The sequence below is a fragment of the Salminus brasiliensis genome, chromosome 12, assembly GCF_030463535.1.
Source record: "Salminus brasiliensis chromosome 12, fSalBra1.hap2, whole genome shotgun sequence".
Lineage (NCBI taxonomy): Eukaryota > Metazoa > Chordata > Actinopteri > Characiformes > Bryconidae > Salminus > Salminus brasiliensis.
This window is the reverse complement of record NC_132889.1, coordinates 1,942,589-1,957,632: the sequence shown is the minus strand read 5'-3', so window position 1 is coordinate 1,957,632 and position 15,044 is coordinate 1,942,589. Positions and strand designations below refer to the sequence as shown.

Sequence of the window (15,044 nt, the reverse complement as noted above, 5' to 3'; positions counted from 1 at the left end):
AGAACATCTCCAGAACATCAGGTGGGTCTAGTGGGGCGTTCCCCTTGAGATGCAAGGGTCAGGTCCTACCAAACGTGCCTCAAGGAAGGCCGACTGGTGAACCGGTGACAGGGCCATGGGTGACCAAGGCTCTTATTGATGCAACAGAATACTCCAATCTGAGTGACTGCTTGTTTTCATAGGTTATTAAATACAGTGATATCTATCTTATTGAAAAAAAAAAAAAAAAAGATAAAATCTATTAATGTTAAATAATTTGTAATATATTATAAAACTAATATTAACTTACTTTAATTGTGGAGTATTAACATTCAGCAAAGCTTTCTACTTTAAATAAGTACATAGACCACTCTCCACAACACTAGGGGGCATTTTATATTCTACATACATACGTGCACACACACGCACGCACATTATATTTATATATATATATATATATATATATTTATATTTATATATATATATATATATATATATATATATATATATATATATATATATATATATAAACATTCCGTACATACATACACTCTTAAAAAAAGTAATTACATTAAAGAATGGCTAATTACAAAATAAAAATATATATTATTTTATAAAACAACAAAAAAAATATTTCAAAAATTATTTAAATAATAATAAAAAAATAATTGAAAAGACACTGCGTCCAGAAGACAGACCACGCCACACTAGCAGTACTTTTACCAACTTTATTGAGAAAACAAAAATGAACAGCTAGTGGAGCTATTAGTTGACCGGTCATCCATCAAAGAGCTTCCAATCATTTATTCAGTGCAACAAGCGAACAGTGTGGAGGAAGACAGATCAACTAATAGCTCCTCATTCTATAAACAACAGGGGGGGGAGTGGAGAGAGGGGGGGGGGGGGTGATGGGAACAGGACAAAACAGCCAGGAAATAAGGAGTAATGAAATAAAGGTTCTTAAGTGGACACGTGTGTTTGCTTAACACTGTTTTCTCAGCAGACCACCCATTCACGGTTATGTTCCTAACAACATGCATAAAATACATCTGATATTCTGGAGAACTGCTGATGTAATCATGGGACGACTTCTGCCCCGGGACAGTCGGTCATAAGCAGGAGGATTATAGTTCACAGACTGGATCACTGCTATTGTAAAAGCTTATAAAAAAAACTTGTGAAGGCCAACCGGCGCCAGATCGTTCACAGAGGACCATCATTTCAGCTGTCCGTTTATTTATTTATTTATTCACATATATATTTATGTATATATTTTTTGTAATAGCACCTCCAGTATGTGGCGTGAGTTAGAAGCTGTTGATACTCTTATTTATTTGCTTTATGTCTTTCATTATTATTATTTGTATTTTTTAACACCTCGATACAAAGTGGCCGGGGGTCCTTGACTTTTACACATGCTTCGTAGTTCAGACCCGAGGGCGTTTTAGAAAAGATGGACAGAACGTGATCTCGCCGTCACGGCTCCTCGTTCGCAGCGCGGGACGTTTTACAAGGGACAGAAAACAGCCGAACAAAAGAACCGATTTGGTCGGTGGAGGGGTGGGGGTGGAAGTGATGGTGGTGGTGGTAGTGGGGAGGGGGGGTGGAGGGGAGGTGCCAAATCGTTGAGAAGGCGGGGAAAAGGGGAGACGGGGTTACTGAACGGTTTTCCAGCTTTAATGCAGATTTGTTGGGGTGAGAATTCTTCAGGTATCACATGGCGTACTTCTGAGTCCATTCCCGAGCTATTCTGTTGTACCTGAGAGAGAGAGAGAGAGAGAGAGAGAGAGAGAGAGAGAGAGAGAGAGAGAGAGAGAGAGAGAGAGCGAGAGAGAGAGAGAGAGAGAGGGTTATAGGGATGGAGAGAGAGAGAGAGAGCGAGAGAGAGAGAGAGAGAGAGAGAGAGAGCGAGAGAGAGAGAGAGCGAGAGAGAGAGAGAGAGAGAGGGTTATAGGGATGGAGAGAGATAGCGAACAGTGATCAATGAATAGAGAATAACAGAGATAAAGACAGAGAGCAACAGATAAATCATAAAAAAACAAAATATAACAGTGGTGGAGAGAGCAATAGATAAAGACAGAGAGAGAGAGAAAGAGAGAGGTAGAGAAAGCAATAGATAATGATGGAGAGAGAGAGAGAGAGAGAGAGAGAGAGGGAGAGGGAGGGAGGGATAGAGAGAGCAATAGATAAAGATGGAGAGAGAGAGAGAGGGAGGGAGGGAGAGAGAGAGTGTGAGGGAGGGAGTGTGAGGGATGGAGAGAGGTAGAGAGAGCAATAGATAAAGATGGAGAGAGGTAGAGAGCAATAGATAAAGATGGAGAGAGGTAGAGAGAGCAATAGATAAAGATGGAGAGAGAGAAAGAGAGAGAGGGAGGGAGAGAGAGAGTATGAGGGAGGGAGTGTGAGGGAGGGAGTGTGAGGGAGGGAGGGATGGAGAGAGCAATAGATAAAGATGGAGGGAGAGAGAGAGTGTGAGGGAGGGAGAGAGAGAGTGTGAGGGAGGGAGTGTGAGGGATGGAGAGAGGTAGAGAGAGCAATAGATAAAGATGGAGAGAGGTAGAGAGAGCAATAGATAAAGATGGAGAGAGGTAGAGAGAGCAATAGATAAAGATGGAGAGAGATAGAGAGAGCAATAGATAAAGATGGAGAGAGAGAGATAGTTTTAGAGGTAGAGAGAGCAATACAAGACAGAGACAGAGAGAGAGAGAGAGAGAGAGAGAGAGCGCAATAGATAAAGATGGAGAGAGAGAGAGAGAGAGAGAGAGAGAGAGAGAGAGAGCGCAATAGATAAAGATGGAGAGAGAGAATAAATACATAAAAAACAGAACAGAGGAAAGAAACATTTGAGGCGAGAGAGTGAGCGAGCGAGCAAGGGAGAGAGAGAGACTGATTAACAGTGGTGCTGAGGATTGCTAATGTAACGGCAGTGTCGCATGCTGGGCGAGCGAGCACTGCTCTGCCAACTGTGCCCGAGCCAACACACAAACACAAACACACACACACACAAAAACACACACTGCAAACTCATCAAGGTCAAAGCCGAAAACATTCTCGCTCGGTTTTACACACCATCACCATCTCTGCTAATGCTGAAACACCATCGGCATCACCATCTAGTAACACACATCCCGTCTTACACACACCAGCACTTCCCACAATGCCTGGCCTTACCCCCTACAGCGTGGCATACTTCTCGGTCCACTCTCTGGCCAGTCTGCTATACCTGAGGGAAGGGAAAGTGGTCCGGCTCATCAGCGAGACCCCTCACGGTCCTCGGCTCACTCATCGCAGCAAGTGGCGTTTCCCAAAACACTGCAAGGTGCACGTCTAATAAAGGCATTCAGCTACTGAAGCTGCACCCACTGCTGACACAGATGTGCAAATGCACACACAGCTTGTCTAGTCCCTGTAGAGAAGTTCTGCCAATAGAACAGGACTCTCTGGAGCAGAGCAACCTGATGAACTTATTGGCACCATGCTGTCTAATGTCCTGAGCAAGCAAGGCCAATGCTTGTGAGTGCACTGAATGCAATCAAATCCTCTCAGCAATGCTGCTCCAAAATCTACTAGAAAGTCCTCTTCTCTGGACAGTAGAGACAGTTACTCCAACAAAAGCAGGATCAACTCTTTTTAATACAGGTATGAGCAGGTGTCCCAATACTTTTGTCCATATAGAGTATTACACATTAACAACATAACGTTGCTCTCCATATTGAGAATCTGGCAGTTGTTCTTTATACTGCATCAGAATTTCATGTTGAACGGACCAATAGAAACGCTCCAAAATGACCTGGAATAAAACCGGACGTCCTTTAAAAGTTCAAATGTTCGCGTGACGGCGAGGATACTTACTTTTCATTGTCTGTTTTATATATGCGAGCTATCTCTGGCACTAGCGGGTCATCTGGGTTGGGGTCACATAACAGAGAGCAGATGGACAAGAGAACTGCAAGGAAAAAAAAACACAGACGGTCACTTTTCACAGCAACGTCCGAAGCACCTTCAAACCCACAAATCACGCAAGACAAGAAGTCTTACCTTTAGAAATCGTTAATGCTGGTGACCACTGCGATCTTAGAATATCCAAACAGATGCTGCCATTACTGTTAATATTTGGGTGATAGATTCTTGTGGTGAACGCAACCTGCAGAGAAAGGGGGGGGGGGGGGGGGGGGTAATGGGCTGTTACTGCTCCAGCCTGAATTAAGAGCTATAAATCCACGCAAACTCCAAACAAGCATACTCTAATGAAATGCAGCGTCGCAGAGGCTCATATGAATTTAATACTGTAAGGCTGGGACTTGGATTTCATATAGGTTTATTGTAGGCTTTTAAAAATATAAATAAATAAAAATAAATAAATATATCGATCAATCAGGTTTTCCACACTATTCTTCACTATTCTCAATACATCATAATAAGAACTTTATTAAAAAGAAAAAAAAAATTATTGCATTGATATGTATTTATTGATCATGCCAGGGGGAGTTATAAATGGATGGGTTGGCAAATAAAATAAAATAAATGAATAAATAATTAATAAATAATGAAATAAATGAAATAAAATGAAATTAGCATCAGTTCGGGCTTAAAATGAGATACCCAGTCCATTAAAATACAACTCTGGATCTCTACTGGTTTTCTGTACCAGAGTTCCAGGTATTAAGGGATTTTAAGTATCTCAGTTTGGCAAAAATTCAATCCTCAATTCAATAAAAAAAAAAAATCAATACTTGGATACACTGATATGTAAATAAGCTAGCCGCAGCTCGACGCTGTATTTTGCATTTGAATTTGAATTTTGGACTAACAAATTAAAAGAAAAAAAAAAACTGAAATATTATAATAATAACAACAACAGACATGACAATTATTTGTAATCATTAAATCAAAATGTTGAATATTTTTAGTGTTTAATCCAATAAATATCTGGTTTTAAGACAATGACTTTTACTGTTGCCTTAGTATTTAGTATTAGCGTTAGAGTCACTCTGCACTTGCTACTGTTATCAAAATCAAACGCCTCTAATCTCACAACCCTGACTAATAAGTCACAAAACAAAGAAATAAATTAATAAATTATATATGTAAAGAAATGCTTTAAATTCTGGAAAAGTGGTGAAGTTTTCCTTTCATGTCCTTTTAAAAGGCAGACACGTACCTTAGGAGGTTTGAAAGGGTAGTCTGTAGGAAAATGTATGGTCAAGAAAAACACGCCCCCTTGATATGGACTGTCGTTCTGCAAAAAACACACAAATATGATGAGAAAGGTCAACACGCCAACGCCGGACACGCTAATGCCGGACACGCCGACACAGGCGCATTCATTCACATATGAAAATGATAAACACACTTCCGGCGTGGGGAAGCTGGGAGGTTTGCATACTTACAGGTCCCATAATTGTAGCCTGCCAATGAAACACTGCAGGAGAGAGAGAGAGAGAGAGAGAGGAAGAGGGAGAGAGAGAGAGGGAGAGAGAGAGAGAGAGAGAGAGAGAGATCAGTACTAGGGTAATACTGCTGTAATATGATGATCACACACCCTGTCTGCAGCACACAACTACATTCAGTATAAATTTCTTAATTTACAGGCAGTTCTTGACCTCAAACGACCTTCAAAATTACGTTTACATTTCTTTCATTTAACAAACGAAGATGATTTTTTATCCTTTCTTAACATTCCTCTTACAAACACACACTCAGAACTGTCGACATTCTTAAAACAATTTTCATAAAACAATATATTTTAACGCTGAAGGTGAGCCTCCAAAATGATTGATGAATATTTCGAAATACTAGAATTCATGTTCAACACAAGGTAAATGCTGCTTTCTGACCGTCAGTTTCCACTCTTATCAGGGACTGAATTACCAAAGAAATAAACACTTAATAAATACTACATCGCCAAATACTACATTTGCTGTGGTCGGAAAGGATACTTTGACTCTGAACTGCCCTCTAGTGGATGTATTGAGTCACATCCAAGGCCGTGGGTATGTGGGCAGTGACGGTTCCACTGTTTCAGACGGATGCCTTCATTTCCGTACATTAAGGGAGTAGAAATTAGCCTTAAGTGGGTGTCTTAAGATCCTTCATATGTTTAAGATAAGCTTTTATAAATCCTGGCCCAGGTATGGTCGCCCCCCACCCCCCTCCGGGGGTCAATTGACTTGCAATTATGACCCTATTTTTCCATCGGATGCCAGCATCAATCTCCTGCGACACCCCGATGCGATGCGCTGAACACTGACCGCATTAGAGCCACATCACAACGAGGTCTGATCGCAAAGCGCCCACCTCAGGAGCGGGACACCATGGCATCAGCACCAGGCAGCGGCCCATATTTACAGTTAAGGTGGACGCTGCCGGAGTGCAGGACTGAGTCAATCGGGAATAATGGAAAAGCCACTCACAGTCGTCCCCCACTGGTCCTGCAGAACACTGTGCTGGAGGGTCCCGGCCCAGATCAGTCAGCTCCTGCACAGAGAAACACAGACAGCTGGTCAAAATGAGGGTCATACCTGCATCCCAATGATGATGATGATGATGATGATGATGATGGTGAGGAAAAAGTTAAAAGCTTCGCCTTCTTGAACATATTTGGGCATCTGGACGTTTGATGGACGTTCATGTGATCAACACTGAGAGATGGAGGTCATCTAACTAAACACCTCACACACCTGAAGACATGTAATTTTCCTGTAAGGAGAAGCAAGTAACAAATCACATAGGGACAGCGTGCTGGGTTCCAATCTCACTGGTTAAGGGTTCGATGCCCGAGTTTGCCAAGCTGCCACTGTTGGGCCCTCAAGCTGACCCTGTGCTCGGACCTTGGCTACTCTACAGGTCAGGGGTGCCAACTCCCTTTGTTGCGGGCCAGTCTCTCCATTTCAGCAGGGCAAAGCAGGGCCCTCCAGGGCTGGAGTGTACCCCCCTGCTATTGGTCCATAGGTGCGTAGATACTGGCCTTCATCTGAAATCAAGGGTATTAAACATCATGGGAAAGGTAACAGCCTCTACTCTTCTGGGAAGGGTACTCTTCATACTGGGGGGTTAACTGCATTCAGCCAGACAAGAGCATCAATGAGGTCATTTGCTGATGCTGGATGATTAGATCTGGCACTCCAGCTCATCCCAAAGGTATTGGACGAAGCTCCATCACACCAGAGAACTGCACAAATGTATGGACAAAAGTATTGGGACACCTACTCATTTGCTGTGTCTTCTTAAATCAAAGGCATTAAATGAGTGTGTCCTGCCTTTGTTGGAGTAACTTTCTCTACTGTACTGGATGGAGCACTACCACCACCACCACCACCAACATCATTCCAGTGAACACAGCAGCTCCACTGCTCCACAGCTCAATGCTGGGGGGCTTTACACCCCTCTATAGCCCACGCCTGGCATTATTAGACAGCATGGTACCAATAGGTTCACGTTTATCCACTTCACGAGCACTAGACAAGTCGTGCATCAGCACTGGTTGCAACTTTAACGTGTTAATTAGAAGTGACGTCTACAAACTTTTGGACAAGCAGTGTAGCTAGCTGGCTGGGCTTCGTGCTGGTCTTAATGGGAGCTCCAAATAAACCAACATCCTAAACCTGAATCCACAGGGAGTCCTCCTCCCTTCCTTTGACGTGAACAGAAGAAAATGACGACAGTAGCCACTGCTCAGCACCTGACACGGTGACCTCAGGCTCATGTGCACCCTTTCTATGGTCAATGCTTCCCTATAGGGATTGCACAAGCTGCGTCAGGGGTAACTGCCTGCCATGGTCAGCAATGGACGGACCTTAAAGGCACTGAATTGATTCATTAGAAGAGGCGTAATGACACCGGACTCTCTGCATCAGCAGAGATGGGTTTCAAACTTCCAGGGCAACTTCAAACAGAATGGCGGCAAGTGTGTGCGTGTGTGTGTGTGTGTGTGTGTGTGTGTGTGTGTGTAAGGTACAAATGTGTGGGTATCTGCAGCACTTCTGAGAACCACAGTCATTTCTGAGAAAATAAGCTGAAGACAGGGTGACACCCTTCGCTAGCATTCTTTCGCTTGGTGGGTGTGTGTGTGTGTGTGTGTGTGTGTTTCGAAAAAAGAGAAAGTGGCAGGAAGACGTTGTCTGTGGTTGAAACAGCAAAACAAATTGAGCTTCTTTGGAAGCACCGTGTCAGAGACGTCGCCGGCCCAGGCAGGGGTCAAACTGCGGCGGCTCAGAGTGCCTCCGAAACATCAGGCGGGTCTAAGGTGGGGTGTTCCCGGTATCCAGTGGTGAGTACCTACCAAAAGTGCTCCAAGGAAGGACGACTCAAAGCCTCACTGATGCTCACAGACAGAGGCCTCACCTTACAGGACTTGCTGCCAACATCTGAAGATGCTCAGATACCACAGGACACCTTCAGATTCACTATATGTCCAAATGTTTGTGGACACCCCTTTCAGCACCCATTGCTGACAAAGTAGGGAAAAGCCAATAGGTAGTACTGCCGAAGAACAGGACTTTCTGGAGCAGATAAGCATGAACCTATTGGCACCGTACTGCCTAATAATGCCAGGCGTGGGATAGTAGAGGGGTCTGAAGCCCCCCAACAGCATTGAGCAGCGGAGCAGTGGAGGAACTGTGTTCTCTGGAATGATGGTGGAGCTCTTCCTCCAACAAAAGCAGGATACATACTTTTCCAATAGCTTTGAAACAATGAACGAGCGGGTGTCCCAATATTTTTGTCCAAAAAGACCAGTGTAGATCCCCCCCCCCCAGTCAAGGTCCTCCACAGACGCATTGAGGCACATGTAACGTTGCTGCTTTGAAGATACCAAGTGTTTGGGATGTGGGAAGAACCCTAAGGAACCCAGACAAAAGGGACTAACACACCAAACACCCCACAGAAAGCTTACAGACCGGAGCAAGGGTCAAACTCACAACCCCAGACCCCTGGAGCCCTAAACCCACCTACTGCAGTGAAATGAATAAATGCAAATGTTTTAGTGCAGTAGCGCTCAACATCACCTAAACGTTCTGCTCGTCTGGAGCCCGATAAACACATCAGCACATCTCCGCTTCACACAACAGCTATATCTAAACATCACACGCCCCTAACAATCAATAAGAGCATGCCACGTATACAGCACACTAATATAGGACAGCAGTAACAGCAGCAGCTATTTTTACACCTGCACATTTCCAAACGGGTCCAAGTCAGCACTTGAGAAAGCAACATGAACTTGTGCAATGACAGGGTTGCATTCCCTGTGCCGGATTCCATCTACAGGCTAGTCCAAGACACTCCGAGGCTGTGCTCACATTACAAGCCTCGAATTGGGGCTCAGGTCTGATCTTTTTGCCTAGTGGGTAGTCCTGAATCCGGAACAGGAGTTATGAAACTGTGGATTCCCCCCACCCCCTGGACTCCACAAGACTGAATCTGAAGATTGAAGGGGTCCTCAAGTTGTAGGGGCCTCAGTCAGTGAGTCTTGGGTGCTTCCATGACCTTTGGTAGGTACTGACCCACTGCATACTAGGAACACCCTACAAGACCGGCCTGATGTTCTGGAGACGTCCTGACCCTCCAGCTGTGTAGAACATCACAGTTTGGTTCCCAACCCTTCAAGAACAGACTGTTCACTTGCTGCCTAATGCACATCCCATATCTGTCCAAATGGACAGCCCTTCTAACGTCTTCAAATTGCGCACATTGCTGACACAGATGTGCAAATGCACACACACAGCTTGTCTAGTTCCTGTAGGGAGGTATCACCCAATAGAACAGGACTCTCTGGAGCAGATAAACATCATGACCCTATTGGCACCATGTCTAATGGGATAAAGCCCCCCAGCATTGAGCTGTGGAGCAGTGGAATGATGGTGGTGGTGGTGGCGGTGGTGCTTCACTCAGCACTTTTGGGAGGAGTTTGGGATGTTGAGGTGAGCTGGTGTTCAATCATCCAACATCTTAACCTCACTAATAACTAATAACCAAATCCTCACAGCAATGAGCTCCACTAAATCCAGTCGAAGGCCTTCTTCTCTGGACAGTAGAGACAGCGACTCCAGGACCAACTCTTTTGAAGAGTATGCAATACTTTTGTCCATATCCCTTTCAATGTTTTTCCTACGTATGGAGCAGGGAACCGTTTGAGATTCAGCCTGTATAAGTAGCAGCAAAAGCCACAGGTCCGGATCACGTCAAGGGCGACTGTGCCACTTCAACCTGCTAATGTGAACACAGCCGAAGCCTTGGTGAAGAACATCGTGTTTGGCTGGGCCTGAGCAAACAACAAAAGGCTGTGAAACGATTATCTAAACATCTTTAATGAATTCCGATGTAAAGGGGGAAAACAGAGCTCCCGCCAAGTTCAACAATGAGCCGATTGTGCAACATCTCGCATTCTTCACACTCCAGCACAGACGTCCTGGAAAGCCTGCTCCGAGAGCAGTCCTCCTCGGCTCCAGTCTTTCAGACGATGTCAGACGTCCTTCTGTTTTGATGCTCCTGATGAGCCGTTGTACCTCTAAGGCGTAAACTCTGACCCTATTAAAGGGCTCACATGGGCAAAAACAGCAGCCAAGCTGCTCAAGAACAATCAAAGCACCAGAACCTGTAAAATATTTCCACGCTGCAGACTCGAACCCGTCCTGCTACCTTCTGAGAACGCTCCTCACTGCTGCAGCCTGGGATCACTGACCATTAATAGGGCCTACTGGATGCCAGAGGGTGTTCTGCTAGAGCACAGCGGTAAAAACAAAGGATTGGGACCGAAGTATTGCCATTATACACACTCAGTGGTCTACAGCAGCCAAACAACAGGGAACTCCACTCATACTTCCATATTTATAAATAAATCCATATTCCAGCGTGTTGCCTTTTAGAGCCAGACGTCTGGTTTTACTGACAACTACTGCAAAAATATGGACTATAATGGAGCATTTCCCCCCAAAAACCCTCTCTGAGTGACCGTATATGCATTTATTTATATATAAATGAATATATATATATATATATATATATATATATATATATATATATATATATATATACACTCATATTTATGAATCAATGCACATACAGTCATTCAGAGTGGATTTTGGGGGAATGCTCTATTATAGTCCAGGTCGTCAATAAAACCAGACGTCTGAACAGCTCACTGGCTCTAACGGGACACTCAAACTTGTTGGCTATAAAAGACTATTCAACACACTCGGGACAAGGTGGAGGGTGCTGAAAGACCAAATATCTCAACACCAAATAACTCAAACAACAGTAGTCTGTTCAGTTGCTCTCAAATATTACCATCATCCAGCCACATTACACTCCACAGGTGAGCGTCGGTTCGAGTGGCCATTAAAGTGGCTACAGGTCCCAATATAGCCACTGGTACCAATCACCACCATTGCAAGGGAGTCCACCAAGGACCAAAACACTTGGAAGGACTTCGTTGACATGTCAATATCTGAACCGTGCGGACGATTGGAAAAACCGGTGGAGTCCCTGACCCACGTTACGGGCCAGGCTGTTTAGGAAACATCAGCTGTAAAAGCAGATCCCCCAAAGGACCTAGATCAGCTTTCTTTAACAGACGGAAAGGAGGAGGAGGAGGAGGGGGGTGAGGATCATTCGTTCCTAAGGTCAGGGAAGTAGCCCATGCCTGCCGGCCTGCCGGTTACCTCTGAAGCCTGCTAATGAAATAATTTAGACATTATAGGAACACATATTGGTTTAATATCCTGTTAATAACAATATAAATAGGAATTTATCATTGTTATCATTGTGTAACGACAATTCTAAACATCTACCAGCTTATTTAGATCTAATTACACTAGAAGTGCATAAACACTGAGTCCTCGGATGTACTGATGTGGGAACAGAGAGGGTCACAGAGAGCTCAGCAGACTGAGGGCCATTCATTCTTATGGGCAGAGAGGAGTCCATTCAACATCCCCGGCCTGACCGTCACTTCTGAGGCCTGCTAGATGTTAGACACCCAGCTAATAAGTAGACAGGACTTCTAGATAAATCTGAAATATCGCTTTATTAAATATTGGTCCAACAATAATAATAATAATAACAACAACATAAATGTAGGACTGTCTCCCAAACGTACAGACAGCTGGTATTAGTAGCCTACCCTCACTAGCTGACCATCCATCTATCTACACAACCATAATGGCACAAACCCTCTTCCCTGTAATACAGTTTAGACCTGAAATATGCTTGATTTATTTACTTATTAATTTATTTATGTCAATTACAACAACTTTAAACAATTACCAGCGTATTTAAATGGACATTTACGATAAATATACTGTATATTTTGCTATAGATTTAAGCTACAGTGCTGTCTCTCGCCTGCTAAAGGAATAAAACGTGTTAAATGAGCTTTTTAAGCTTAAAAAGTTAATAAAATAAAAATGAAAGCAGTTAAATGTGGACTTTTTCAGCACAATACAGCTCGCCGTTATTCGTGAAAACAAGCTATGCTAGCTATGCTAGCTGGCTGGCTAACTCGCGAGCTCCTGCCACCGTTAGCTTTAGCTTTAGCTTGAGAGCCACTGCCAGCAGACGGAGTCAGGGCTGCCCTGCAAATCCTCATTAAATTTAATTACCTTGTGAATTCGTTTCAACGCCATTCCGAGTCCGTGTCGTTACCGATGAATCGGGGAGGGGAGTTCGCCGGAGAGCTGCGCTGCTGTGCCGGCTAGCCTAGCCTCTCGCTCGCTAGCCAAGCAATGCGGACAGACAGACAGTTACGCTAAGCTAAGCTAAGCGACCAGCCCGAGCGCGGATTCCAGGGAAGGCACGCCGAAAACAGTCGAGTCGGGGCGGCGGGTTAACCATAAAGAGGCGCTCCTAATGAACCGTGTTGCACCGTTTGCTGGGGGGTAGATCTACGCTGCTCATCAAGAAACCGAAAGTTGGCAGGTCTGTCTGTTCAGCCCACCAGCCGGGAGAGAGAGAGAGAGAGAGAGAGAGAGAGAGTGTGTGTGTGTGTGTGTGTGTGAGTGTGTGTGAGAGTGTGTGTGTGTGTGTGAGTGTGTGTGTGTATCCCTTCTCTCCACAAAATGTCTCCTCTTGGCGGAGCTACACACACCCAGACCCACACCACCTTCTAACAGCAGGAGGAATGAAGTGCGTTAGTGCGGGTTTGTGTGGAAATATGCTAATATTAATTATATATATATAAATTATATAATATGTTATTATTATTATTATTATTGTTAAATATGCAGAACTGCCCAATCACTGCATACAAACCACCTGTAGTACCATAGCAACTGCACATAAAGCATTTGGAACACCATAGCAACCACTTTGGATACCATACCAACCACTGATATATATAATAAGCATAGCATCTGTCTAATCACTGCATTAAAGTCACCTGCAGTACCATAGCAACCACCTTGGATGCCACAGCACCTGGTTATCAACAGTAAAGCATCTGTCTAATCACTGCATTAAACAAACCACCTGTAGTACCATAGCAACTGTTTAAAAACAGCACATAAAGCATTTGGAACACCATAGCAACCACTTTGGATACCATACCAACCACTGATATATATAATATGCATAGCATCTGTCTAATCACTGCATTAAAGTCACCTGCAGTACCATAGCAACCACCTTGGATGCCACAGCACCTGGTTATCAACAGTAAAGCAACTGCCTAGCCACTGCATACAGACCACCTGTAGTACCATAGAAGCTGTTGAGAAACAGCACAGAAACCATTTGGACACCATAGCAACTGCTTGGAAACAGCATATCAACCATTTGGAACAGCACAGAACCACAATGGACACCATAGCACCTGGTTATCAACAGTAAAGCAACTGCCTAACCACTGCAAAGAACCCACCTGGAGTACCATAGCAACTGCTTAGAAACAGCATATGAACCACTTGCAACAGCGCAGCAACAACACAGCCCTGCATTGTAATCACCTAGCAAACCCATAGCAGCCCCCTGCAACACCTCAGCAACTGGTTAGCAACATTCTACAAAATACTCACAATTTGCATAGCAACTGTCTTGCAACATTACAGGAACCAGGGGACAGCTGGGACAGCTTAGCAACATCTATCCAACAGCATAGCAACCACTTTGAACATCACAGCAGCTTTCCAGTCTGCTCTCATTCCGTCTTTCATGTCCTTAGGAAATGCACTGGCAGAGCTGACTAGCTCAGGGATCCACATGGCTACCAGATCAGCAGATTCTAGGAGAGGACGTATTCGGTAAAGTATTTGGACGCAGCCAAATACGCACTGACCCTGATACACACAGAGTTCACACACATCTGCGTTTACTCACACATTCCAGATCATTTCAGTTCTACATTTAATGTTTAAAACCTGTCCATCGCTGCCAGCAGAGCCTTATGCTCTGTGTAGCCCATGCAGATCACTGGCTGCCCTCAAGGCTGCAGATCTCAGCAGTGGTCTCCAATAAATAAATAAATAAACAAACAAACAAACAAATAAATAAATAAATAAATAAACACACTAAAAAGACGTACTGACTGCAATGTTCATTGTTGGTCTCAGTTCGTCTTAAATCATACAGACATAATAAAATGATGCTGTAAGGATCTGTTAAACATAAACATATGGTTCAGGCCACGCCCACTTCCAGTTCAAATTCGATGACAGATATTTTGAGCACTAAACACATACAGTCTTAAAAAACAAAAGGTGCACCAGCCGTGCCTCAGAGCTTTTTAAAGTCCTTCACCTGGTCTCTAGTCAAACATGGTTCTTCTTGGAACCAAAAGTGGTTCTTCTAGGGCAGCTCTCAAAGAAACACCTGCAGCACCTTTGATTTCAGTGGTGAGAGAATGGCACTGTGTTACACCCCCAGACGAATTAGCATGTAGTGTTTTTTTCAGTTTCGTTTACTGAAAAGTTGACGCTCCCATGCTTTCACTTTTGATTTTAGGTCAAGAGGATTTCATTTCAAGGATATTCTGGATTGTTTCTATTGGTCCAATCATCAAGGCCCTGTATAGCCTCTCCGTTGTCAACAGCGTAGGCCATTGGTTGTTGTAAGTTGTAATATAATATTTAGTT

General features: G+C 44.0%; 1 protein-coding gene across 1 annotated transcript; it reads right to left on the bottom strand.

Annotated features, from left to right (window-relative positions):
• Positions 1-693: 693 nt before the first annotated feature.
• Positions 694-12,990, bottom strand: ube2d2l (ubiquitin-conjugating enzyme E2D 2 (UBC4/5 homolog, yeast), like). The gene is made up of 7 exons (XM_072693973.1): positions 12,579-12,990; positions 6,393-6,456; positions 5,370-5,401; positions 5,141-5,218; positions 4,018-4,123; positions 3,832-3,925; positions 694-1,738 (listed from the first exon to the last, which is right to left on the bottom strand). The coding sequence occupies exons 1-7, from the start codon at positions 12,600-12,602 to the stop codon at positions 1,693-1,695; spliced, it is 444 nt and encodes a 147-aa protein (XP_072550074.1). The 5' UTR covers positions 12,603-12,990; the 3' UTR covers positions 694-1,692.
• Between the last annotated feature and the right edge of the window lie 2,054 nt (positions 12,991-15,044).

What these genes read in the sequence shown, in the direction of transcription:
- ube2d2l (XM_072693973.1), bottom strand. Translation starts at nt 12,602, where the DNA reads ATGGCGTTGAAACGAATTCACAAG. An exon ending in CGTTGAAACGAATTCACAAG is followed by an intron (nt 6,457 to 12,578) that starts GTAATTAAATTT and finishes TTCTCTGTGCAG; the next exon opens with GAGCTGACTGATCTGGGCCG. An exon ending in TATAAAACAGACAATGAAAA is followed by an intron (nt 1,739 to 3,831) that starts GTAAGTATCCTC and finishes TCTCTCTCTCAG; the next exon opens with GTACAACAGAATAGCTCGGG.